The sequence below is a fragment of the Telopea speciosissima genome, chromosome 9, assembly GCF_018873765.1.
Source record: "Telopea speciosissima isolate NSW1024214 ecotype Mountain lineage chromosome 9, Tspe_v1, whole genome shotgun sequence".
Classification (NCBI taxonomy): domain Eukaryota; kingdom Viridiplantae; phylum Streptophyta; class Magnoliopsida; order Proteales; family Proteaceae; genus Telopea; species Telopea speciosissima.
In genome coordinates, this window is record NC_057924.1 from 8,763,903 (window position 1) to 8,788,592 (window position 24,690).

General features: G+C 37.9%; 1 protein-coding gene and 1 long non-coding RNA gene across 2 annotated transcripts; one reads left to right on the forward strand and one right to left on the reverse strand.

Moving 5' to 3' along the window:
• Positions 1-4,100: 4,100 nt before the first annotated feature.
• On the reverse strand, positions 4,101-16,982 carry LOC122639519. Its single transcript, XM_043832385.1, has 4 exons — positions 16,541-16,982; positions 8,225-8,363; positions 4,696-4,789; positions 4,101-4,600 (listed from the first exon to the last, which is right to left on the reverse strand). The coding sequence occupies exons 1-4, from the start codon at positions 16,921-16,923 to the stop codon at positions 4,227-4,229; spliced, it is 990 nt and encodes a 329-aa protein (XP_043688320.1). The 5' UTR covers positions 16,924-16,982; the 3' UTR covers positions 4,101-4,226.
• LOC122639522 lies at positions 16,887-23,565 on the forward strand. The gene is made up of 3 exons (XR_006329524.1): positions 16,887-16,958; positions 19,341-19,350; positions 23,556-23,565. It is a non-coding gene; the product is annotated as an uncharacterized LOC122639522 (long non-coding RNA).
• The last annotated feature ends 1,125 nt before the right edge of the window (positions 23,566-24,690 follow it).

A 24,690-nucleotide genomic window follows, 5' to 3' on the forward strand; every position in this document is an offset into this window, starting at 1 on the left:
TTTTACTTTGCTATAACCACGAGTCCGCGAGTGAAAAAGTACCCAGGAAGCAAGTTTTGTATTTCTTACGAGAGTTTATTAATCTGCAATACTGTATTGCTGTGGACTGGCTTACCAAAAACACCCCTCAAAAAGGGAAAAACCCTTTAAAGCATTAGATAACCCCAAGCCAATCTGATTTATACTCTCTTATACAGATCACACAGATGTAAACAAATGCCAAAAAGTAAAAGATCTAGATGACAAAACTATCTTATAAAATAATAGATTCATTATTAGTTTGGTAACTTTCTCTTCTTTCTTCTTCTTCTTGTTCTTCTCTCCCTTTGCCGTGTGACTGTGTGAGACTCAGAGACTATCTTGACTTTGCGAGACTGAATAGAAAAAAAAAAAAAAAAGGTGGAATTTGGAAGGTAATTAGGGTTAATGGTTACTCAGTCATTTAGGAGGGTTAGGTCGTTAGGGAGTTGGAGCGTTTGGGCCTTTTGGCCATTTGGAGTCTTTGGACATAGCCGCACCTTGGGCTTGGGGGGTAGAATAGGTAATATATATCGGGCTTAGGGGGTCAGGCTTAAGCGGGGCAAAAGGGGTCGGGCTCGGTCGGGGTTTTAATTGGGCGGGTTGATCGGGCACCCGACGGTGCCACCTCTAGCACCGGAAACGACCGTTTATAAACAGTTCGGTTCGGTTCGGTCTTTAAACGGTCGGGTACGGTTGGGTCAGCCGGTGCGGGCCTGGCATTGACACCCCACCCTCCTAAACTAAGATTATTTTAAGACATGTTCTACTACGTTAGCATTCCCAAATGGACCTTGAAATTAAAAGTTGAATTTTGATTATTTAGTAAAATAGTATACGGGACAAGAGGTACCAGTCAAAATTAAAAAACTAAAAAAATAAAGGGTTTGACCTTAGTTATCATAACCTTAGGTCTTAAGAATTATATAATATAGGGTTAGGATGTGAATTTGTACCGGTTCCGGTTCTAACTGTTCCTAATTGGTCTATCGGTTCTAGCTGTTGGGAGACCAATAACATAATCGACAGATCCAGAATCGGACCAATAACTTAATTAGTAGATTCAGAATCAAACCAAAAAGCTATTGGGTGGGACAGTTCCGGTCCAAGATTGACACCTTAATTAAAATTTTCTAATTTAAGATGGTCTGATTTAGTTCTTCATTTTTAAGGCATTCATTTACTATTTGGAGAGCTATGATCAATTCTCTTCTCACTCAAGAGTGTTTTCTTCAAAGAAACATGTCTATTTCTAATTGTTGTTTTTGTTGGAACGCCATTGAACGTGTGAACTATTTATTCTCTTCATGTCTCTTTTCCAATTCTATTTGGGGAGATATCTTTTGAAAATTATTGTATTCTCCTAGGTTTATCCTTTCTTTTGTTAGAGAATGGAGGTGGATCTTGAAAAACTTTAATAGAAAACCTCTTTGTGACACTCTTGGTAAGTTGGTTTTCAATGCAATGTCCCATATATCGTGTTCTATTGAGCATATATGGGACAATATCGCTTTTGATATTAGAACTAAAATTCTTCACAAATGTGTTTTTTAAAATGATACTAACATAAATAGACATCTTGCTTACTCTTGGAAGCTTCCTCTTATTTATCCCCCTAATTTTATTGTATTATTAGTTCTTATTTGTTATTTGTTTTTTACCTCTCCCAAGTTTTGATATATCCCTTTCTCTGTTGGCTTTTTTGTCCTCCCTTTTTTATATTTGGATTGTTTGTTTTCTTTGTTTGGAATCTCTCCCTTGGTTTAGCCTTCATGGTTTTAGTGTTGTATTATTTTTTTCTTTTCTTTAATATATTTTTCATTCACCTAAAGAAAATTAAATCAAATAATGTAACTTTTGAAATAATTGCCAATCATGATTCAGTCGCAACAACAACATAGTCATTACCAAACATAACAGTATAAATTATTTAAATTTTTTTACTATATTTCACATTTTGAATCCAAGGGATTTAGATGCAAAATAAAGTGAAATTTAAAAACCAAATACGGAATGATTTGATTAGATTAGCATATCTATAAATGACAATGTTTATAATTTTCTTCTAATTAGTTTAATTTACTTTCCTCATAAAAATTATTGAATAATTTTGAAATTAGCGGTCATCATGTGGGGTAATGCAAACAAAACTTTCTTTACTAGGTATGAAAATTTCACTTCTTTTCTCTCTCTTCAATTTCCCTTACAACCAGAAGGAGCAATTAGTCTTAAAATAGAAAGAGACTATAAGTAGAATTTTCTTTTCTTAATTTTTGATTTAACTGACATGGGAAACAATCAATTCTAGGACTTATTTTTCCATACACTTCTACCCAAAAAAAAAAAAAAAATTTCTTTCCACACTATTTTCTTGGTCAGGTCCAAATTTTTTGTTTCTGTACAGTCAATGGGCCTTGGGTTGGAAATCATGTAGCTTGTGGGCCATATGCACTCCAATGCAGTATATGCAACTTGCGAGAATGGCTCCTACCGAATGCAATCAAAATGTTGGGGCTGAGGTGGTAAATATTGTCACATAACCTGAGGACCATCTAAATCTGCTTGTGGTCGCTTACACAATATATAGCACGAAACCTAAAGGAGTCAACAGATCTTCGGCTAATTACAATCACTACCTTATTCTTGTTCTATATTTACTCAAACTTCTTAACTAAGACATTACCCAAAAAAAAAAAAAAAAAAAAAACTTCTTAACTAAGAGAGAGAGTATGGGAGAAAGAGAGAGGAGATGACAATTGCTTACTCAGTTCTTGGCAGCAACACGCCAACACGGTGAACTCTTTACAGCATTGTTCTCAGCCCTCCCATCCACCAAGCATTACTGGATGGATTGCTCCGGAACCAGGTACAATTAAGGTCAACTGCGATGCAAGTCTGATTCCAAATACATCAACTGGCGGTTTGGGATTTGATCTATCGCAATTTTAAAGGCACTTTTCTCCTTGCTGTCAATTCCTGAGAAGTTCTCTATTGTGGCAACAAGTGAGGCATGCTCTTTTACATGCACTATCTGAAGATTTTGAGGTGGTGTCTCTTGAGTTAGATTGCAAGGATGTAGTTTCTTACCTGTAGAACGGAGTTGCTATTTCCCCAGAGATCTATTTTGGAAGATATCAAGCATCTGTCAAACTATTTTGCTAGTTGTATTTTAACTTATGTTCTAAGGGAGATTAATAACTTGGTTGACTCCCTGACAAGGAGGGGCCTATGGCCCCTATCGGTGATGTGTACAATATTGTGATCTATTTCCAATCATGGTTCTGAGATCTTTGTTCATCTCAGCCATGAGTGTCTCATGTTATCCTTAATAAAATTTCTGACCAAAAAAAATCTTAAATATGTCCCAAGTTGTAGGGTTACATGCCCTTTTATAAAATAAAATTCCTAATCCTATTGTGAAACTGAAATCCTAATTAAACTCTAACCATCTAATCCAAAACAAAAAAACAAAATAAAATTGGCCTCTTACCTTCCTACGATTCTAATAACATTTGTTTTCACTCGTAATAGAAGTGGAGAAGAAGGGAAAGGACACGGTGGGGCTGACCCTTATTTCAGAAAAAGAGTGGAGGTCTAGTTTTTCAGGTTTTTTTTCTTCCCTGAAGCAACATAAAATAAATACACTAGTTATTCTCGGCAATGTTGAGAATGCCCTCACGGTTGGAATTGAGAGCACAACTGAAGTACAACAAATTTTTTTTAATCAGAGGTATTAGGATCACAGTTGAGTGGTTATTTCTTCAAGCTGTAGAAAGAAAGTCAAAAGTTCTCAATCTAATTTCTCTCAAGTAACTTATAAATTTTGAATCATCAGAGAAAAAAAGAGATGAAAATTTGCTTTAATGGAGGAATCAGAATAGAATTTTGGAATAGGAGAGGTTGAGTAAATGTAGGCTAGACATAAGAGAGTAATAGTAATTAATCGAAAGATGTAATAAAACCAAGAAGAGTAAAAGACAATGAAGACAATTTTATGTCATAATATGGTTATGGGATAGAATGAGTTTGTGTACTGTACAGAAAACCTAACAGCCACAATATCATCAAATATCCCAAATGAGTTTTACTGTACAGAAAACCTAGTAGCCATATCATCAAATATCCCAACAGCCAGAGCATATATAGCAAGCAAGTCTGTAAAAATCATTACATTTGTAATGTCGGCTAATTGATAAGTAAATCACTCTCTATCCACGCTTCACCAAAACCACCATAATTACTAATATAACCAATCCCATGAAGCCTGCTGCTGCAGTTTTGTCCTTGGGCATTCCACTGGCACTACCCTTTTCATCGACAGACTCGTTTCCTGCTACCAAACCTCCAAAAAGGCTCTGGATGAAATCGGACATATTCATCACCATTTCCGTCACCTTAAGCTTGACATTCTTCACCTTAAGCTTAACATTCTTCATAAAACCCATGAAGCCACTTTCAGAGCTTCCAGAAGATTTACCATCATCCTCGTTATCAGTGTTCTTTATTGATTCCTGACCATCAAATCCATTATCTCCACATGATTCCTTGTCATTCAAATCCATTTCATCGGGAAGGATACCAGCTAGAAAAACAAAGGAAGCAATGAGAAAGTTGCATTAGAATTTCAAAAGGTTTGGTGAGATAATTGTACAACTAGCAAAACGAATCTATTCTTACTTGTCCGCTGAGATTGGAAGAACTCCACAACTTTCTCATTTTGCATCACGGCATCCCAGACATTTTTGTCAGAGGCAAGCGAAGCAACAGCCCTCTAAGTTTGAAAAAAAAAAGGACAAGCAAAGATAAGAAACATGTGCTAACAAGTGGAGCAATGAGAAAGTTGCATTAGCTGTCATTGTCTTTCACATTTATTGAGTACACGTGAATTACAACATTTAACCTCGTTGAGGGAAAAAAGTGTGTTACACACTAGAAGAGTTAAAAAGCAAGGATACAAATTAGTTGACACTTTAAGGGGTATCAATAAGAAAGATTACCTAATACCCTAAATTTGGGTTGTTATGGGCCCATGATGAGTGATAAAACACAAATTTAAAGTAGTGGCACCTTCATAATTATCTGGAACGATTTAGGAACCCTTTTAGAGTAAGAAACAGAATCAGGGATGAAACAGGAAATAAAATTAGAAACGAACGACTAATCAGGAATTCCATAGAGTCTGGGTATAAAATGGAAGCAAATTAATATAGACGATCTATTTAATAATTAACCAAAGAATCTGGCCTTCGGTATGAATAACAGAACATGGTTGTCTCCAACATCTCTACTCCTAAACCAGTTCTCCAGAATACCTCCCTCCCCTTTGCGATAATACCAGCCCTTCACCTAAGGCTCCAAAACACTTGTAAACGTAGGATTAGGCTTGCAATCCCCAACCCTCTTGAACCCAACTCGTAGCAAACCTAAGTATCAAGTGTAAAAATCCCCGAAATTGACCCAGACGGTAGAATAGAACTCTGATCCAGTACAGAAGAGAGATTTAGAAGTTGAAAACCTAGGTTTGGGTTGTGGCAGTCGCCTATGGAGAAGCAACCACTGCTCAGAATCTCAGGTTCAATAGGACTTGTATGAAGGATCCACTAGTGTATTGTTTCAGTCTCAACAGTAACGCCAAAACAGAGTAATCCCAACAGCAAGATAACTCACCCAAATAAAAGAGAAAAAAAGGATGGGAGATGAATAGAAACAATAAAAAGATAGGCAGTTAAAAAAAGGGTGTACACAGTGCATGAGGCTCCCGCCACTTCGGGATCTGGGGAGGGTCATAATGTATGCAGCCTTACCCCCGCTTCGCAGCGGGGCTATTTGCTGAGACTCAAAACAGTGACCACTTGGCCACGATGGAACAACCTTACCTTGCACCAAGGTCCACGAGAAAAGGATGAAAGGCAGCAGAAGATAATAAATAGAGTGATGAAAATCAGATCTGAGAAGGGAGTTCTGGGATCAAACAAACGAGAAAAGGAGAGCAACCCAATTGCATAGCCCACAGTATAAGGAAATCAAATAATTTCTTTAATTCATTCCAATCTGTAAATCCCGATGGGTTAAATCCATATATAAAGAAACTCAACGACAATGCCCTAATCATAGTCTGAAACTGAACTGAAAACAAAGTTCAAAACTAATTGGACCCAATAGTAACCCCTACCTAGCCCTACTGGATCCCATAAGCCAGGTTTGGACTTGGTTCTTCTCAGCCTGAGTTTCCAAAATGGGTCAAGCTGGTCCAACCATGAAAGTGCAACTGCATCATTCTGGCTTTAGCCGGGAGCTAAAGAATTTCAGGGCATCCCTACAGAACCAATCAGGTCACTCCATACAATTTGGATGACTTGGCCACCAAAATTGTTTCAACCAAACAGTCCTGCCTCCCACCTACTTGAATCCCCTTCCTTTTGGAACCGCTTCCACCACGTCTCCAGTAATAAGACATTCATGGCCATGCTCTATTAACTTCATAATAGAGGAAGAAAGAGGAAATAAAGGAAGCCCTCTTTCAGAGAGAGAGAGAGAGAGATGCAGCCTCTAAATCCCTAATCCTATAATTGGAATTTGGATCAAAGAAGTTGCTGATTAAAGGCCCAGAACAATGACCTTTAACAAAGAAATAGGGACTGAACTGAAAAAGTACTGGATAACTGATGGATAAATCAGAGAATAATAAGAAGTCAATTTCGTGTGAAAGGAGAGAGTCAATATCAACTATGCGGTTATCAGATAGGATAAATAGACTGTTTGCATAGTCTTTTAGAGCCACCAAACCATGCAGTTGTATTAGGACTGATTTCTTAGCTACCTACAAAGGAACAACTGGTCAAGTTAGCAGAACTTACCAGTAGCAGTTAACAGAAGATTAGATACTAACAGAAAGAGTAGAAACAGATAGGATGAGACATCGAAAGGATTAAGGGAGGGAATAAATAGAACTTGAGAATTCATATGAACTGAAGTAAGAAACAAATTTTTTTAGCTCAACAGTAGGTGGAAGTCTATTTCTTTTTTTACTATTATTAATTAAAGAGTCTTCCCCCCCCCCCCCCAAATCGAATGGAATAAAATCACAAATTATTTTGTTTAAAATTGGGGTTGGATTCTCTCCCGTCTCTTCCTCTCCAATGGTTCTACACTTTTCTCTCTCCCCACGATTCCTTTTACTGATACCATGTATCCTACTCTCTTGATTGATGATTTCGTAGGATCAAGTTGGATGTTGATCGCGCGTTGAAGATCCTCCCGTTATACAAAACTCGAGGGCGAGTTTTTTCCTAACAAGGGATGAATAACACAGGAGCATGATCACCACCATTGGATGTGGTTTGATAGTTTTGACAGTATTTGGTTGTGCTTTTGTTTTAAATGTTTTTATTTGTAATGGGCTCAATAATAAAGCACAAATTTTAGAACCATAGGGAATTTAGCCTTTTTTAAATGTCTTATAGGAGGTCCACAATATGTGGAAGTCGATTCAATTTTTATATAAAGAGAAGTAATCCCCCCACCCCTAATCAAATGGAATGAAGTCAGATTATTTTGTTTGAAATTGATTTTGGATTCTCTCTTCCTTTCCAATAGTGCTATACTCTCTCTCCCCACAATTCCTTTTATTCCCCTTCCCGCTCCTCCTGAGACATCTCATTCTGTTGGCTATTGCAGTGCTGGGGCAGACCTGATCTACCTCACATTCTGGTTAATAATTTGCCTGGGAACTAGTCTGCCTCTGTGATTACCTTTTGGGTTATCAGACTGCATCAGGAATACAAGTACATTTTTTTTTATTTGAATAGAAGACCAAAAACAATGAATGGTGATCCTATACTGCACCAAAGGAAAAGGAATATATATTAAAAACAGAAGTTCAAATATTGTACCACATTCAATGTCACCAAAGAGTGCATCCATATCAGCACTAAGTATCCATAATGTTAAATAAGCTCTTGATGGAATGTGCTGAGAAAAGATATATGTTAACCAAGCTTTTAATTAGAGGGGGGGGGGGGGGGAGTGATAGACATTATTCAGAAGAAATATGGCGGCACATGTGAAAATCCAGGCCCTAGAGGTTAATAGTCAAGGTTTTAAGTTCATTCACCTAAGTATAGTTACAATTTTGAGAAAGAAAAAGAGTAAAACCATGCAATAAATGATATTCCTTCTATTGAGGACAATAAGGTTAAGTCAGAACCTGGGCTGCGGAACTCTCTTTCAGCAACACGAATGCCTGGAGGGCATGATTTGGCACTGAAGGTAAGGCCACTGCAGTTTCCTCAGTGACACAAGGTTTTGTTTCTGAACCAACACTGGAATTTGAAGAAAAATACACCCTGGAAATGCAGAAGAAAGAAAAGTCAGAAAGATATGCCTTTTCCTATCACACAGAATCATGTTAATTTGTTACTTGATAATTCAATATAACATAAAATTAAGATTGCTTCTTGGAACATCTTAACAGATTTTATAAATAAGGTAGAAGATCCAATCAGATATGGAAGCATAGAATTTCCAAATAACATAGACTTTACCCCAAAAAATACCTTCCTAAACATCCATAAATAACACATGTCAACTGTGCCTCAACTACATTTTTCACCATCCTATTCCATTATTTTCCAAAGCTGTTGCTCCATACGTAAAATGAGATCAAGTCTTTACTGAGATTCAGACACTTGGGTAGGAAAGCAAGACTCCTTCAACTCGAAGGAAATTTTCTTTATCATGAAGATTGTGATAGGGCAGGAAGCTGTTGTTCCATACCTGCTGATGAATTGAATTGGCTGGGCAGGATTCATAGGGACTCTTCTGTATTGCAGTTGCTTAGCCACCTCTGTGGATCTTTGAGGCTTCGGCTCTTTTTTTGTTGTTATTGTACACAATTATATCCTCTCTTTTGCTGTATTAACAATAAAATCTTTTTCTTACCTACCCCTTGTCCCCTCTCCCAACCCCAAAAAATGCAATTTACAGAATGCACATTTCAATAGTCTGGTCCAACCGAGTTCACTCGACCATTTTATTTCCCACCATGTGCAGCTCCAAGTGCAAATGTTGACATAGAAAACTTATAAAAAAATACACATAAGACTATAATAAAGAAAAAGTATAGCTCCCACAAAAGATGTCTCCTGTTGTTTCATTTTCGTTTTCTTTTTCTTTTTCTATTTTAATAATAAGGGTCTGCTACGGTTAATGTTTGAGTTAAAATAATACCGCAAGCGTATGGGTCAATCGTAGCTACGGGTCGAACACGAGGAGATATACGCCACTCTATTTAACTAACTTAAAAGTAATGCAAAGTGAACCAAATTAAAGTGTTAAATTAAACTAATTAAATTAATAAAAATTAATGCATCCTAACTCATAAGCATCTAACAAAATTAAGGGATTAAATTGGTGTCCTAACACATGAGCATCTAACCTATCAGACTAACGCAAATTGAAAGGAATAAAAAAAAACAGCCACACATAATAACCATATAAAAAGGAATAAGGGAATAAAAGTGCATCCACAAACCACAACCATATAAAAAAATAAAAGAAATAGAGGGAGAAGAAGAAGAAGATAGAGAGAGATAGAGGAAAGGGAGAATGAGATTAAGGGTTTAGAGAATGAGATACCTTGATGTGTTTGAATACTTGAATAAACTCACCATGGCTTCCTCTTCTAAATCTCCATGTCTTGTCATCAACATAGGAACTTAGACTTAGGAAGCTTTAAACTATAACTATTACAACCATTAAACTAGACTTATGAAATCAAAACTAAGAACTTGAAATCAAAACTAAGAACTTAAGCCAAAAATAGGAAAGAAGAGAAAATTTCACTAAGTGAATGAAGTAAAAATTACACTAAAAACTGAATTAAAATTGAACTAGAAACTAACTAAAAACTGAACTAAAAACTAACTTCTTACAACCCAAAGGGCAAGGGGTATTTATAGGGGGAGAGAAGAGAAGGGAGAAGAGGGAAGTGTAGGAGAAATATTCCTAAGAAAAGAGAATATTCTCTTCTCCTTCCTCTTTTACAATGCCTTGAATCCTAAGAAAAAGAAAAAATAGAAAGAAGAAGAAGAGAAGATTGTTTACATAGACCTTCTATTTACAGAAAAGTAAACTTCCACCTAACAAGTCTTCGCTTTTCTTTGTAGATATCTTCTCTAAGAATAAAATCAAAGCATCTTTGATTTTTCAACTTTCCATAGGTAAGAGAATATTTTTCAAAATAAGTCTATCCCAAGTAGAATTCAGAGTGCCCTTGAGAAGTTGGAGGAGGAGAGAGAGTAAGGGTGATGACTAGGATTTCTTCAAGAATAAATAAAATACCCATTCTATCATTCAGGAAACGTGGAGCATGGGATGCTTATATAGGCCTCACCATTGTGTTTCTTGCAAAAATCACCCAAAATAGACCCAAATTTCGTCCAATTTGGAGTTCGGGAGCCCAAGATATCTCAAGTTGAAGTTGGACTGTCCAGAGCCCTCCAAATGGAATCTTTCGGTACAAGAAATGTAACTTCTAATAATTCTGTTAAGGTCCCTACAATCTGAAATTTCGCTTCACTTTGTCCCCAGCCGACTGTCAATAATTACAAATAAACCCCTATAGACCATTTTCGTGTTTCGTTCGAAACGGCCATAACTCTTCGTTTCAACTCGGAATCATGTGCCGTTTAAACCGTTACGAAGCTGACTCGATGGGCTACGCATCCAAGCCATTAACACCTTTAAACACCTTAAAAACATTTCCTTAGCATCATCTCCTCCATTTTCACAAGAATTCACCTAAAACACAAACGCACAAGAAAGCAAGTAACTTTGTCCAATATGGTAAAATGTATGTTTTATGCCCTAAGATTTCACACATAAATATGCTCATCAGATTCCCCACACTTGAACGTTACTTGTCCTCAAGTAAAGCAAAAGAAAACTAATCTAGAATGCGGAAAATCCAAACTCACTTTCGTAGGAATCACGGTTGCACTTAGCATGTACAACAAGCCTTTGAACCCCTAGGTTACCCCTAGTGGACGAGTTGTGTCTCGTGGGTGTTTGCGTGAATATACACCCAAAATTCAATTGTAAATGAATCTGCAAATTTTAATCATAGCATAAGTAGGGACGGTGTACATAATCCCAAAAAGTGTTCAACTAAAGATCAAGGAGCCAAAGGTTCCCCACACTTGAATTTTATCACCCCACATCAATTCAAGTAACAAGTATGCATCAAGTTCAAGGGATCTCCTTATATTTTTCGAACACTACTCACCTTCAAGTAAACCCCCATAGCATCGATGGAACCAAAGACTTAGGCATTGAGTATTGTTGACCATATTTTTTTTTTTTTTTAGGCATTAAGGCAAAAGTTTTTTCTTTCTCAACCACAAACTCTATTTCTACTCCACTCTGTTCTCTGAATGACATGGTGGAGCATACACTGACACCCAAATACTTGGTAGCTCGATTTTTGCATATATCCATAAGACATTGAGACATTGATGCAAGAGTTTTTTTTGAGTTTCCTTCCAAGGAATTTCGATCAAGTCACCCCGCTTCATGAGGCACGATGCCTGTCTAGTCCCAAGGAATTCCACTTTCTTTTTCGTTCCTTGTTTTTTTCTTTTTCTTTTTTTATTCACTTCCACTTTCATGCCTTGCCTTGCCACAAACAAATTGGTCTCAACTACTAGCCAAAAGATCAAAGGGTCCATAAAACACAGAGAGGAATCTAGCCATCAAATGAAATAACGCTTATATTTTTAATTCAATCCCTCTCACGGATACAAACCAATTACCGTCCTTGAAAAGGGATTTTTATTATTTCGCATGCTAGGACACCTAATTCCCTCTTTCTCTCGTTTTGCAATCAAAGAGACATATGCACAAAATCAAACTATTGTCACAATCAAAATTCACCAATTAAGCCCAACATCCCCCCCACACTTAATTCATGCAGTGTCCTCAATGCATGCATAAAAGAAAAAATAAGCACAAGGGAGGAGATGAAGGGGCTTACCGGATATAATCAACAAAGAGGATCATGAAGAGTCATGAGCTCTACAAAAAGTGTTAGGAGCAGACGAAATCTCAATCCATGGCCGATAAATGGAGAAATAGCTTGAGACCCGAAAACACTCGACCATGAATTTTAGTAAAGCGAGAAATAATATGGAAGTTAAGCACAACGAGAAATATTCAATAGAAAAATCTATCCTCATGGGACAGTGGAAAATGAAGGCATTAAAACTCAGACCATAAATTCTTCCCTTCTCTCCCATTTGCAATGTAGAACACCTATCATTCTTTGAAAAATCAATAAAAAACGGATCACAATAAGCATAAAAAGGATTATGAATAACCTCATCTAAATAATCATCAAAAATTGGAGGCTTACTCAAATCAATCCTAGCAATACAACTATCCGCTCTTTGCATAACTTGGTTTGCCAAATAAGAATCATGGAAATATGCTTGAAAGACATTATGACTAACATTGTCCTCCTCAATAAAATCGTCAAACCTAGGAGGTTTGGACAAATCAACATGTGAGACAATGGAATCCTCAAAATGACAATTATCTAAGTTTTCCAAAGAGAGAGGGGGAGATCGAATTTCCTTGGTTTCTATGTTATCATGAAAATCTGATTCTAAATCAATAAATTCACTAGGCTCACTAAAATCAGAAATTTCAGGCAAAAAGTGGACTTCCCCAGGTAGCTCATCAAACCTCACTTCACTAATATCTTTAGGAGAATCAATCTCAACAAATAAATTTTCGTCAAAAGCATCTTGTTGGGAGTGACTCTCATTAACCTCAAATTGGGGTGGTGGACTTTCAATATCATTAAAGCTGGGGATGGGGCGGTTGGTGACTAGGTAATGTACCGTTTCCTCCTCTTGCACCATGGTTGCTCGGTTGAGAGAGTTGTTTCTCCATGGTATTTTGGCTTGTTGTGAGAAGGTCTATGTATTTCTCAAGCTCATTCTCCGGCCTCCTCACCCATGTTTTGAAACTCAAGGGGTTGGTGATATGGTTTAAGGAGAGGTGGCCCATTGAGATTTAATGGAGGATTGGGCATTGGAGGACTAAACTGACCATGATATTGGAAATTGGGTGGTCCAGCTTGGTTATTCCATTGATCCCACTAAAATCGGGATGATCACTCCACCCCTGATTGTAAGTGCCAAAAGAATTGTATTGAAATTGAGGACTCACATTCTCATCACCATAGCTACCCCCATAAAGATTAGGGCATCCTTCCATAATATAGATTGTGCGGGAAGTGACCAATCAAAATTTCCCAAAGCCCATAGTTGGGTTGGGGAGCAAAATTGTATTGGGGTGGTGCAAAATTGTTCTTTATCTCACCACTTTTGGCTTCCCTAACTGTTTAAACATTTCCTCCAAAATCATGGTTGCCTTAGCATAGGTCCATCTTTCCCCCAAAGTCTTATATGAAAGTGTATCTCCCATTATTCTAAATTAACCACCTATCCCAAATTGAGGTCTCCCATAAAAAAAAAGTTTAAAGAAAAATAAAAGACTAGAAAAAAAAAAATACTAAAAACAAGAGGGAGCCCAAGGTAGATAATGCATCTATCCCTCAGAAATCGAAACAATGGTTCCAAAGCTGCAAGGTTGCCATATAGGTTGTGATAGAAGGGAACCCGTATAGTCTTCACGAGCCACCTACGGCGACTCCAAATGGATTCGATGTAGGGTGGAGGACTACTATACGTTTATGTTTCCAAAACTCTCACTATGTTGCTTTCCTGTTATCAAGAGTGATCACCTCCAAAGATAAGTCACATGCCAATCCAAACCACCCAACGAATCAAGGGGCACCAAGATTGGCTGGGTTTGGGCATATGAAGGACTTTAGATTGAGCGCACACTATTTGAAACAGAAGAGTAACAAGAAAAGGTTTTCAAAAACTTTTTTTTTTTTTTTTTTTAAAAGAAAGAGGAGAAAGAGGAGAAAGAGAAGAAACTAAAGCACTTGAATTACTTAAAATCAAAAAATAAAGTGGTCAATAATCTCCCGCAACGGCGCCAAAAACTTGTTTGAGTTAAAATAATACCCAAGCGTACGGGTCAATCGTAGCTACGGGTCGAACACGAGGAGATATACGCCACTCTATTTAACTAACTTAAAAGTAATGCAAAGTGAACCAAATTAAAGTGTTAAATTAAACTAATTAAATTAATAAAAATTAATGCATCCTAACTCATAAGCATCTAACAAAATTAAGGGATTAAATTGGTGTCCTAACACATGAGCATCTAACCTATCGACTAACGCAAATTGAAAGGAATAAAAAAACAGCCACACATAATAACCATATAAAAGGAATAAGGGAATAAAAGTGCATCCACAAACCACAACCATATAAAAAAATAAAAGAAATAGAGGGAGAAGAAGAAGAAGATAGAGAGAGATAGAGGAAAGGGAGAATGAGATTAAGGGTTTAGAGAATGAGATACCTTGATGTGTTTGAATACTTGAATAAACTCACCATGGCTTCCTCTTCTAAATCTCCATGTCTTGTCATCAACATAGGAACTTAGACTAGGAAGCTTTAAACTATAACTATTACAACCATTAAACTAGACTTATGAAATCAAAACTAAGAACTTGAAATCAAAACTAAGAACTTAAGCCAAAAATAGGAAAAGAAGAGAAAATTTCACTAAGTGAATGAAGTAAAAATTACACTAAAAACTGAATTAAAATTGAACTAGAAACTAACTAAAAACTGAACTAAAAAACTAACTTCTTACAACCCAAAGGGCAAGGGGTATTTATAGGGGGAGAGAAGAGAAGGGAGAAGAGGGAAGTGTAGGAGAAATATTCCCTAAGAAAAGAGAATATTCTCTTCTCCTTCCTCTTTTACAATGCCTTGAATCCTAAGAAAAAGAAAAAAATAGAAAGAAGAAGAAGAGAAGATTGTTTACATAGGCCTTCTATTTCTAGAAAAGTAAACTTCCAATTCAACAAGTGTCTTCCTTTTCTTTGTAGATATCTTTCTAAGATAAAATCAAAGCATCTTTGATTTTTCAACTTTCCATAGGTAAGAGAATATTTTTCAAAATAAGTCTATCCCAAGTAGAATTCCAGAAGTGCCCTTGAGAAGTTGGAGGAGAGAGAGAGTAAGGGTGATGACTAGGATTTCTTCAAGAATAAATAAAATACCCATTCTATCATTCAGGAAACGTGGAGCATGGGATGCTTATATAGGCCTCACCATTGTGTTTCTTGCAAAAAATCACCCAAAATAGACCCAAATTTCGTCCAATTTGGAGTTCGGGAGCCCAAGATATCTCAAGTTGAAGTTGGACTGTCCAGAGCCCTCCAAATGGAATCTTTCGGGTACAAGAAATGTAACTTCTAATAATTCTGTTAAGGTCCCTACAATCTGAAATTTCGCTTCACTTTGTCCCCAGCCGACTGTCAATAATTACAAATAAACCCCTATAGACCATTTTCGTGTTTCGTTACCGAAACGGCCATAACTTCTTCGTTTCAACTCGGAATCATGTGCCGTTTAAACCGTTACGAAGCTGACTCGATGGGCTACGCATCCAAGCCATTAACACCTTTAAACACCTTAAAAACATTTCCTTAGCATCATCTCCTCCATTTTCACAAGAATTCACCTAAAACCTGAAACGCACAAGAAAGCACCGAGTAACTTTGTCCAATATGGTAAAATGTATGTTTTATGCCCTAAGATTTCACACATAAATATGCTCATCAGTTAATGATCTGAGTACTCCTCTCCCTGTCTCATGCTTCGGTTTGGCTTGTCATATTAGCATCAAAATCCTATTCAAAACTCTTCCTTTCAATTTTTTACAATCTAAATGTTGGAAACGAATGCACAATCACAAGGTAGAAACCGAGCAAACAATCACACACAACACGAAGAATTTATCGTGGTTCAGCACGAATGCCTACATCCACCCGAGATAACCAGAGAAATTTTCACTAACCAGAAAAAAGCTCTACACCACTTCCCACCTCACAATGTGATCTCCCTTGCTTGTGTCTAGGGTTTGCCCCACAGAAACAACATATAAGAAACCCTAATTGCCACACAATTACATTACTAACCATATAAATGTAATAAATCCAAAATTCAATCCGATATATAGAAGCTCAATAATAATAATTGGGGACTACTACAGAATAGAACACATAAAACCCAACACTAAATGGAGGAAAACTATTCCGTATGTAAAATAACAATTCAGCACATCCACGGTAACGAAACAAGCAGTTTCATCTTCGTTCACAAAAGATTATCCTACAAGTAAATTACTAAAAACCAAATATGAGAACTACTGAACACAGAGAAAGCAATGAATTGAATGTCCTACTAAAATTAGTAAAGATCAAATAGGAGAACAACTGAACACAAAGGAATGAGTTCCATAGTGCATAATAAAAAGCCAGGAAATTTCGAAAGGGAAATAAACGAAGTAGAAATACGAAAAAGGAATTTACTGCTCTAGGGCTTCTTTCAATTCGGAAGTAGCCTCTGTGGCTTCCTCCATTGTTGGAACTCCTCCAAAGACAACTCTAGGCATTGGAGTCATTGAATCTACATGCAGGTCTTCTTCATACAAAGCAAATTCCCAGTCATCGTCCCATAACGGCCTCTGAACAGATGCATCGACTTTCCCATTCTGACTAGAAAGCAAGAAGGAAGACCTCCCTTCTTCTGTGGACACTGAAGAGACAAGAGAAGTCGCAGGCCTTGAAACCTTTTGAGAGGCAGTCGCCATCGACTGCTCTGCAGTTGGCACCAACGGAGAACCTCGCAGACCGCCATTAACCCCGAAACTGGCAACCTTGGTTGCAGCTCTAATGGCTACTCCTCCACCCATGATGGAATCGTCGTTCCTCCTGAAATCCTAGAGAAGTAATTGGAAGATTTAAGGAGAGAATGAGAAACGCCTCGGAAGTACGCAACGCGTAAAGCCGTAAAGTGAGAAGACTAACGGCAACGATACAATCATAGAATAGAATAAGGCGGTTTCGCAATAGAGTTAAAAAAAAGGAGAAGATTGGATATTTCATATTTTGGGTAATTTACACATACCACCCCTGAGGTTTACGAAAGGATGATTTTACCCCAGTTTTGGAAAATTCTGCGTACCCTCCTGAGATTTACAAACGGTGACAAATAAACCCATTCCGTCAGTTTATGACTAACACTGTTAAAATCAAAAGGTAAAGTGACAAAAATGCCCCTTCAAGAAAAGAAAAAAAAACTGCAACTCATCTTCCCCAAATCGATTTGGGGAAGATAAGTTGCAGGTATCCTTGTAAGGAACACCATGGAACTGATCCTGATTCACTCTCCTTCCTTTCCCTCTTCCATTTGCTTTAGGTTTTAACCCATTTGTATCTGTGTTTCTAGCTTTTGCTTTTAACTCTACGATCAGCTTTATTTCTGTTCAGAATCTAGGGTTTGTTAATTGTTACCGTCTTCAAAACTGCAATTTAAGTTCAAAGAGTAATAACTAATGGGATTTTATGCTGCTTTGATTAGGTTAAAAAATTCCGGATTCATGAGATAGAGTTGTCATTCATGCAAGGCGCTGAAACTACGAACGATGGGGTGGATTTGATCCTGTATCGAGCGCAAATGTGAAACCTCCCGGAGTTGAGTTGTGGGCTGTCTTCGATGTCCCCAAGATCAGGTCGATTCAACCTGAAAAAATCTAACCCACACCTTCTCGGGTCCCTTCTGTGCTTCGATTAACTTCTATGTTCGCACAATTTCCTCCCCATCTCCTTCTTCTCCGCTCGGGTTTCCTCTTCTTCTTCCTAATCTTCTTTTGTTTTTTCTGCTCCATATTTTTTTGCACCACAGCCGACAATGGATTTCAGAGAGCTTGAAAAAAAATGATGGCAGCCAATGGATTCTGATTCTGTGTTGGGTTTGGAAAAATGAGAATAAAAGAAAAGAAATAGGGATCCGATGGTTATTGGGAGGGAAAATGGAAAAGGAAATCAAAGACATGATGGGATCAGAAATGATAAATTAGTTGAGGATGGGTGTGGTCATGGCTGGAATTCAATTTGGGGTTTTGCTTAGACAAGGATGCGGGTTAGATTAGAAGTGAAAAGAAATGGAGAGGAGAATCGGTGATGGTGGGATGAGGGTTTTTAGAATGAAAATGATAAAAAAAAATGAAGAGAAAAGAATAGGGATGAAAGGAGAAATAGGGGTTAGTGGAGATGATGGCGGTTTTAGCAGAGATGGGTTTTGAGAGAGGGTCGGTGATGGGGTTTCGGAAATGGAAGATGTATTTGCTTTTGGACTTGGAATCATCTACTGCTTATGCTGCTCTACATTGGAGCTTTCGACCATTCTCAGGTACCCTTAGATATGGTGATCTGCCACGGGAGGTTGTTTTTACTGAGAACCTAACTCCCTGGTTGAAGTTGCTCCCTTGTCGAGATAAAACTGGGCCTGCTGTTCTAATGGACAGACCTTCTATCTATAGCCTGCAACTCATCTTTCCCCAATCGATTTGGGGAAGATGAGTTGCAGGTTTTTTTTTGTTTTTTTGAAGGGGTATTTTTGTCACTTTATCTTTTGATTTTAACAGTGTTGGTCATAAACTGACGGAATGGGTTTATTTGTTACTATTTGTAAACCTCTGGGGGGTATGCAGAATTCTCCAAAACTGGAGGGTAAAATCATCCTTTCGTCAAACCTCAAGGGTGATATGTGTAAATTACCCTCAGATTTTTTTGTATTTAGCAAGAGTGTTAATCGGGTCCGGTTAATCGGTTCGGTTCAAAATCGATTGAAAATATAATGTATAAAATAAAACCGATCCATTTATTAAATGGTTTTAATATCTCAATCGAAACTAATTGATAAAGAATTATGATTAAGTGGTATTATTAGTTTTCAGTTTTGGTATTCGGTATCGTTGTCTATTCGAGTTGATAATTTTGGGTTCAATTGGGAATGAACCTATTTTTGTTGAACTTGAACCCCTTCATCTAGTCTCAAACTGTTATTTAAGAAATAATAATAGATTAAATTAATTTACATGGCATAAATTTACTACTACAAAACATTATAAAGGATATACGAAATGTCAAGGCTAATAGGTTTTTTAATCAATTTAGGGTTCAATTGGGAATGAACCTATTTTTGTTGAACTTGAGCCCCTTCATCTAGTCTCAAACTGTTATTTAAGAAATAATAATAGATTAAATTAATTTACATGGCATAAATTTACTACTACAAAACATTATAAAGGATATACAAAATGTCAAGGCTAATAGGTGTTTTAATCAATTTAGGGTTCAATTGGGAATGAACCTATTTTTGTTGAACTTGAACCCCTTCATCTAGTCTCAAACTGTTATTTAAGAAACAATAATAGATTAAATTAATTTACATGGCATAAATTTACTACTACAAAACATTATAAAGGATATACGAAATGTCAAGGCTAATAGGTTTTTTAATCAATTTAGTATGAATAATTGGTTAAAAATCATATTGGTTCTAAATTCTAATTGGTTTTAATCGATTCAAAACCAATGGTTTATTGGTTAAAAAATGAATCAAATTGTTTAACAAATTATTTTATTTTTAAACCAAAACCAAACAAATTAGTAAACGATTTATTGGTTCCGTTATAAACATTCGATTTTGATTTTCAGTTTGCAATTGACACGATTATGTATTAGAAAACATAACCTTCTTTTGATGGTCCATTATCTTATTCCTAAAAGATATTTTAATCAACATTTTACTCCCAAAAAAAATCTTTTAATCAATGCTAGAAAAGGAATTTTAAAATAACTTGAAATTGTTTCTTGTGAAGTCATTTTCAAGAATCGTTGTCTTACATGTCTCTCCCAAAACATATGTAAAAGAATAGGGTTTTACCCTTATTAAAAATAATGTTTTGGAAAAAAGACCTCTGTCCAGGAGTGTGGCCTACGCCAGCACTCCCATGAATCTATCTCTCTCCTCCCCATGTGAAAAGACACATCTTCCATCTTGTTTTAAGGAGGAGAGGTTTGCACTCCCATACAGAAAACTGCTTCCGTAATGTTTTATACTAAAAGAGCAAAAAAGTAAAATTACATAGGAAAAATATGTACCCCCTCCCCTCTAAGTGTGCCTAATATCAAGTTAGTAATTAAGTTTTTAAAAATATCTACCCCTCCCCTACTCTATAAAGATTATATCAATCGTACCCTAACCGTTAAGGTGTGGAACCCATGCCCCATGAAGGGGTCAAATCTATCCCCACTCATCCCCATGTGGGTAGCCGACTCTCCTAGGTTTTGCTTATCTTGGAAGCAAATGGTTTTGCTTATCTTAGAAGCAAATGACAAATACATTTGTCATGCATTCGAAATTAATGGTTAAAAAATCAACTCTTGCTGGCCAAATGATTTGAGTGGATCGCCATGTCAAATGTCAATGAAATAATTCTTAATAGTAGAATACAGAGCTAATCTAGTGATTCTCAGGTGGTCAAATCTAATATCGGCCACATTCCAATCAATTAAAGCTCGAGTTTTATATACAAGAAGGTCCCCATGATATATTGCTTACCTATCAAATTTGGACTGAATCAGAAATGGGTTTATAATAGCATAAAATTGTGAAAATTCATTGCATTTTGAGAAATAAATGAATAAAAAATATTAGAAATAGTAGGGAAAGGTGCAATTTGATAAGGCATAAAACACCCCACCAATCAGAAGTTGTCACCTGGCCGAACTGAGCTCGGTGGAAAATCGGGCCGACCCGATCTTCGACGAACCTTACTGCTTGGCCGGGCTCGTCGAACACATCCAAGTCAACCAAACGCTGAGCCGAACTCGTACGGGTCGGACGAAGCTGACCTAGTGGGCCGAGCTCTTCGGCCGATCTCTGGCCGCATGGCACGGCAGACAGGTACCAACCCAAAGATCCCCCATCGCGGCTGAGCAGCATGCCCGCCGACCCCACGGTCCGAGCCTATTCAGGTCGGTCTTGATTGGAGCACCATAGCTCGGCCAAGCTCACATAACTAGTGATGACCCTCAAGTCATACGGGCCGGGGCCGAGCTCCTAAGCCGAGCTCTGAGGCCGACCTCCCAGGCCGAGCCCTCCTCCACAGAAGCTACCATAACGTCCCACTAGGGATCGCGGGGCCACGTCAGCACCACCCGAGAATCACAGGATAAGAATTGAGTCACGATCTCATCATGATACCGAATCATACTCCCATGAGGACTCTTACCTTAACAAGAGTCCGACCCCGAAAGAAACTCGCCACTCCACTCCGCTCTGCGGGAAGAACCTTACTAAACAAGGACTCTTACCATATTAGGACTCCTCCAACCGCCTCATCTTCCTCTATAAATACTAAGGTATGGAGTTCTATTGCTCATCTGACTTTTACTAGCTGTTACACTGTTGCACTGGTGATCTAACTTGAGCATCGGAGAGTCCTAGGCCGGAGCCACACCGGCTCTCTTGTGCTCATCACTTGGTCTTTGCAGGCTCATCCGTGGGCGAACCAAGCATCGGAGGTTTCCACACGCAACACAATTATATGAGGGTAAATGATAAAATTTTGAGCAAGAGACCGATGTCTTGTCGTGTAACGTTTGTACCAATGCAGGGGTCAATGAAAACATGCACAAAAGCATAAACATATATGGTGTTTTTTATTTTATAAGGGCATAGCTGTAATTTTACATGCTCCTGTATCAAGACACAGGGGCCTCGGGACCAATTACCCCTTTTTTTCTCTTAAGTTTTGTAATTAAAATTGACATGTGGTTAATCTAAATAATATCATTTCCATTCAATATTTGGATTTTTCAATTCATCCTTCCATGTGGCACATTAGGCTGTCAAATTTAAGAGTTCACTCCAATCATCCTCCAATGGATTAATTCGTAGGTGAATTCCATGAAACAATACCTATTCAAACTTGGGATCGGGACTCAATGCCTATTCAAATTTTAAACAACTAAGTCTTCTTAATTTGATCTCGAATCGAGTTTATTGTTTTTCTTCGATCATTTTTGGATGATGGATATGATACATATCTTTGGTTTGAAAATTGACATCTTAATGGTGTGTTCATTGCGGCGGAACATCTGTAACTCTAAGGCTGTTTTGAGCTTGGGGAGAAATATTTCCATCATTTTGTTGACTTTAAGAATAATTAGAAAATCAGGTTTACTGATACGACTCGTCTTCTCAAAAAATTGAAGACTCGGCCTGATCACTCCGAATCAAAACGAGCCATATTTTTATATTAACATCCACAAAAGTGGGTAACCGCTTTTATCCGATGGTTCATAATGCTACGATAAGAGTCTAGACTCTAGACAAGAGAGGATTTCAAGGCTGATCATGTGCGATTTGGCTCCTGTCCTGCAGTGGCAGGAGCTGGAGCATCAGCAGTTCAGCACCCCCCTGAGATCTCTCCACCTGGCCAGCAATGAATCCAACGGCCATAATTAATAAACTTTATTTTTTACCCATTTGTTTCTCTCACCCGACCAGACTGAGTATACCCGACCCGATGTGTTTCTCTTCTCCTTTCTGGTTTTCTCCATTTTCCGTGGTTGACGTCGTGCAATGGCGACCGACGAAGGACGACGGCGACGGGAACGGCAATGCTAACCAGGTATTTCTCTCTCTCATTTGTGTTCTGAAACCCTAAAACTGGTACATTCCAGTTGAAAAACTCATACCATTTTTTTGTTGCAGAAAACAGAAAATAAAAATCAAACCCAAAAGTTTGAAAAAACAGAAATTGATCGAAGAGAAATCCGATTGTTTCCGCTTCATCGCTAGAACTGAAGATGTAGGTGATGAAGTGATAGCCCACACCATTGAATTCATCCCGGTGTTACAAAAATTGTGATCAAAGGGAATAATCTTCTCGAATTGTATCTAGACGAGCTCGAGATCGATCTGTGGAGATTCAGGCTTCCACCATCGACAAAGCCAGAAATTGCTAATGCTGTTTATGTTGATGGAGAACTAATCGTGACTGTCCCCAAGGGTGTCAGCAGCGACGACTCCGATGATGATGCGAATGAATAAGAAGAAGAAGGTTGGGGTGAGGGAAATGGGGATCTCAGAGGTGGAGTGGGTATTCTTGTCCTTGTACAGTAATTCTTCTTTCCATTCCCATGTCTTCAAAACAACAATAATTCTGTTTAAGATCTTGGGCTGAAATTAAAAAATTGCCTTTGATTGCTTTTGATGGTTGATGCTGTTAAATTTTCTGTTATTTTCTCTTCTTCTTCTTCTTGATCTTTTTTGTCTGTTTCTTACATCCTGCATCTCTGTGCGTCAATTTTAAAGTAATTATGTTGGGGGAAGATCTGATTGAATTCTTCAGAACTGAGCTACGACGGCACGGAAACCCTTCCTAATCCGTCAGGCTGATCTTTCATGGACTGTACCCAGTTTTAGGGTTTCAAAACGCAAATGAGAGAGAGATAGAAAAGGAGAGAGAAGAAAACCTAGTTCGTCGTCGCCATCGCCAGGTGCAGTAGGTCGAGTTCAACAGGGAAGATGCAATGGCTAGAGTTCAACCAGGGAAGATGGAGGTTCACAGCAAAAGGGGCAGAGAGAGGAACTAGGGTTTTGAGATTTAGTCGGGTCGGGTTTATCAAACGAGAGGGTGAGAGAGGAAGATGGGTTAATATTGGACTCTCTCTTATGACCGTTGGATGCACCCCTGGCCAGATGGAGAAATCTCAGGGGGTGTTGGACGCTCCAGCTCCCGCCACTGCAGGACAGGAGCCAAATCCGATCACGTGCCAACTAATATTTGGCAAAACCGATGTTTGATGATTTTTTATTTAAAAAATCAATTTGCCATTGTTTCCTAAGAATAACCAGTAGAATGGGGAAATCTACATGATTAGCCACATTTGACTTTTCTCTTCTCTCCACCCCTGTATTTTATTTTACCTTTATACCCCTAAATTCTTCCAACTTCTTCTTCTTCCCCGTGCCGCCACTCCCATCCCGTTACCATCCCACCTCCCCTCCTCCTCTCCTCCTCTTGCAACTTCTTCTTCTTCTTCTTCAACCGCCTTCATCCCACCCCTAATTTCCTTTTTTTTCTTTTTTCTTCCTTTTTCCTCTGATCACCTGCGCAATGGAAACAGAAATAGGTATCTGTGGGAGTCAATTCTGATCCTTCGGTTTCGTATACGCCAGATTCTTAATCTTTGAAAACGAAGGGATGAACAAATGAGACGGAAAAGTTATTCTTTCAACCATCTTTCCTCATCCGAGGTGAGCGTCGGGTTTTGTGGAACCCTCTTAAGTTTTTTGCCGTCCAACGAGGAAGATGGTATTGAAGAACCGGCATAAGGTTGATCAGCCCAGATGGATAAAGTACTCGAAATTATAAAGAGAGAAAAAGACGAAGATACTAAAAAATGGAGATCGATGATCGATCCTTGTATGGATATACATTTTTTTTTTTTTTTTCTTCTGTTTTTCTTCTATTTTTTAAAATTGTCGAACTCTTTTTCTTTGGACTAAGGAGACGAATTGGTCGTGGTGACGGCTGTTAATGTGATTGTTACCCATTTGAGAAGAAAGACATGAAATCTAACAGAATATCTTCAGTCCC

Coding starts and splice junctions, on each gene's coding strand:
- LOC122639519 (XM_043832385.1), bottom strand. CDS start 16,923: ATGGGTGGAGGAGTAGCCATTAGAGCTGCAACCAAGGTTGCCAGTTTC. Junction 8,364..16,540: donor TTGAAAGAAGCCCTAGAGCA/GTAAATTCCTTT, acceptor CTGCATTTCCAG/GGTGTATTTTTCTTCAAATT. Junction 4,601..4,695: donor CTTCCAATCTCAGCGGACAA/GTAAGAATAGAT, acceptor TTGTTTTTCTAG/CTGGTATCCTTCCCGATGAA.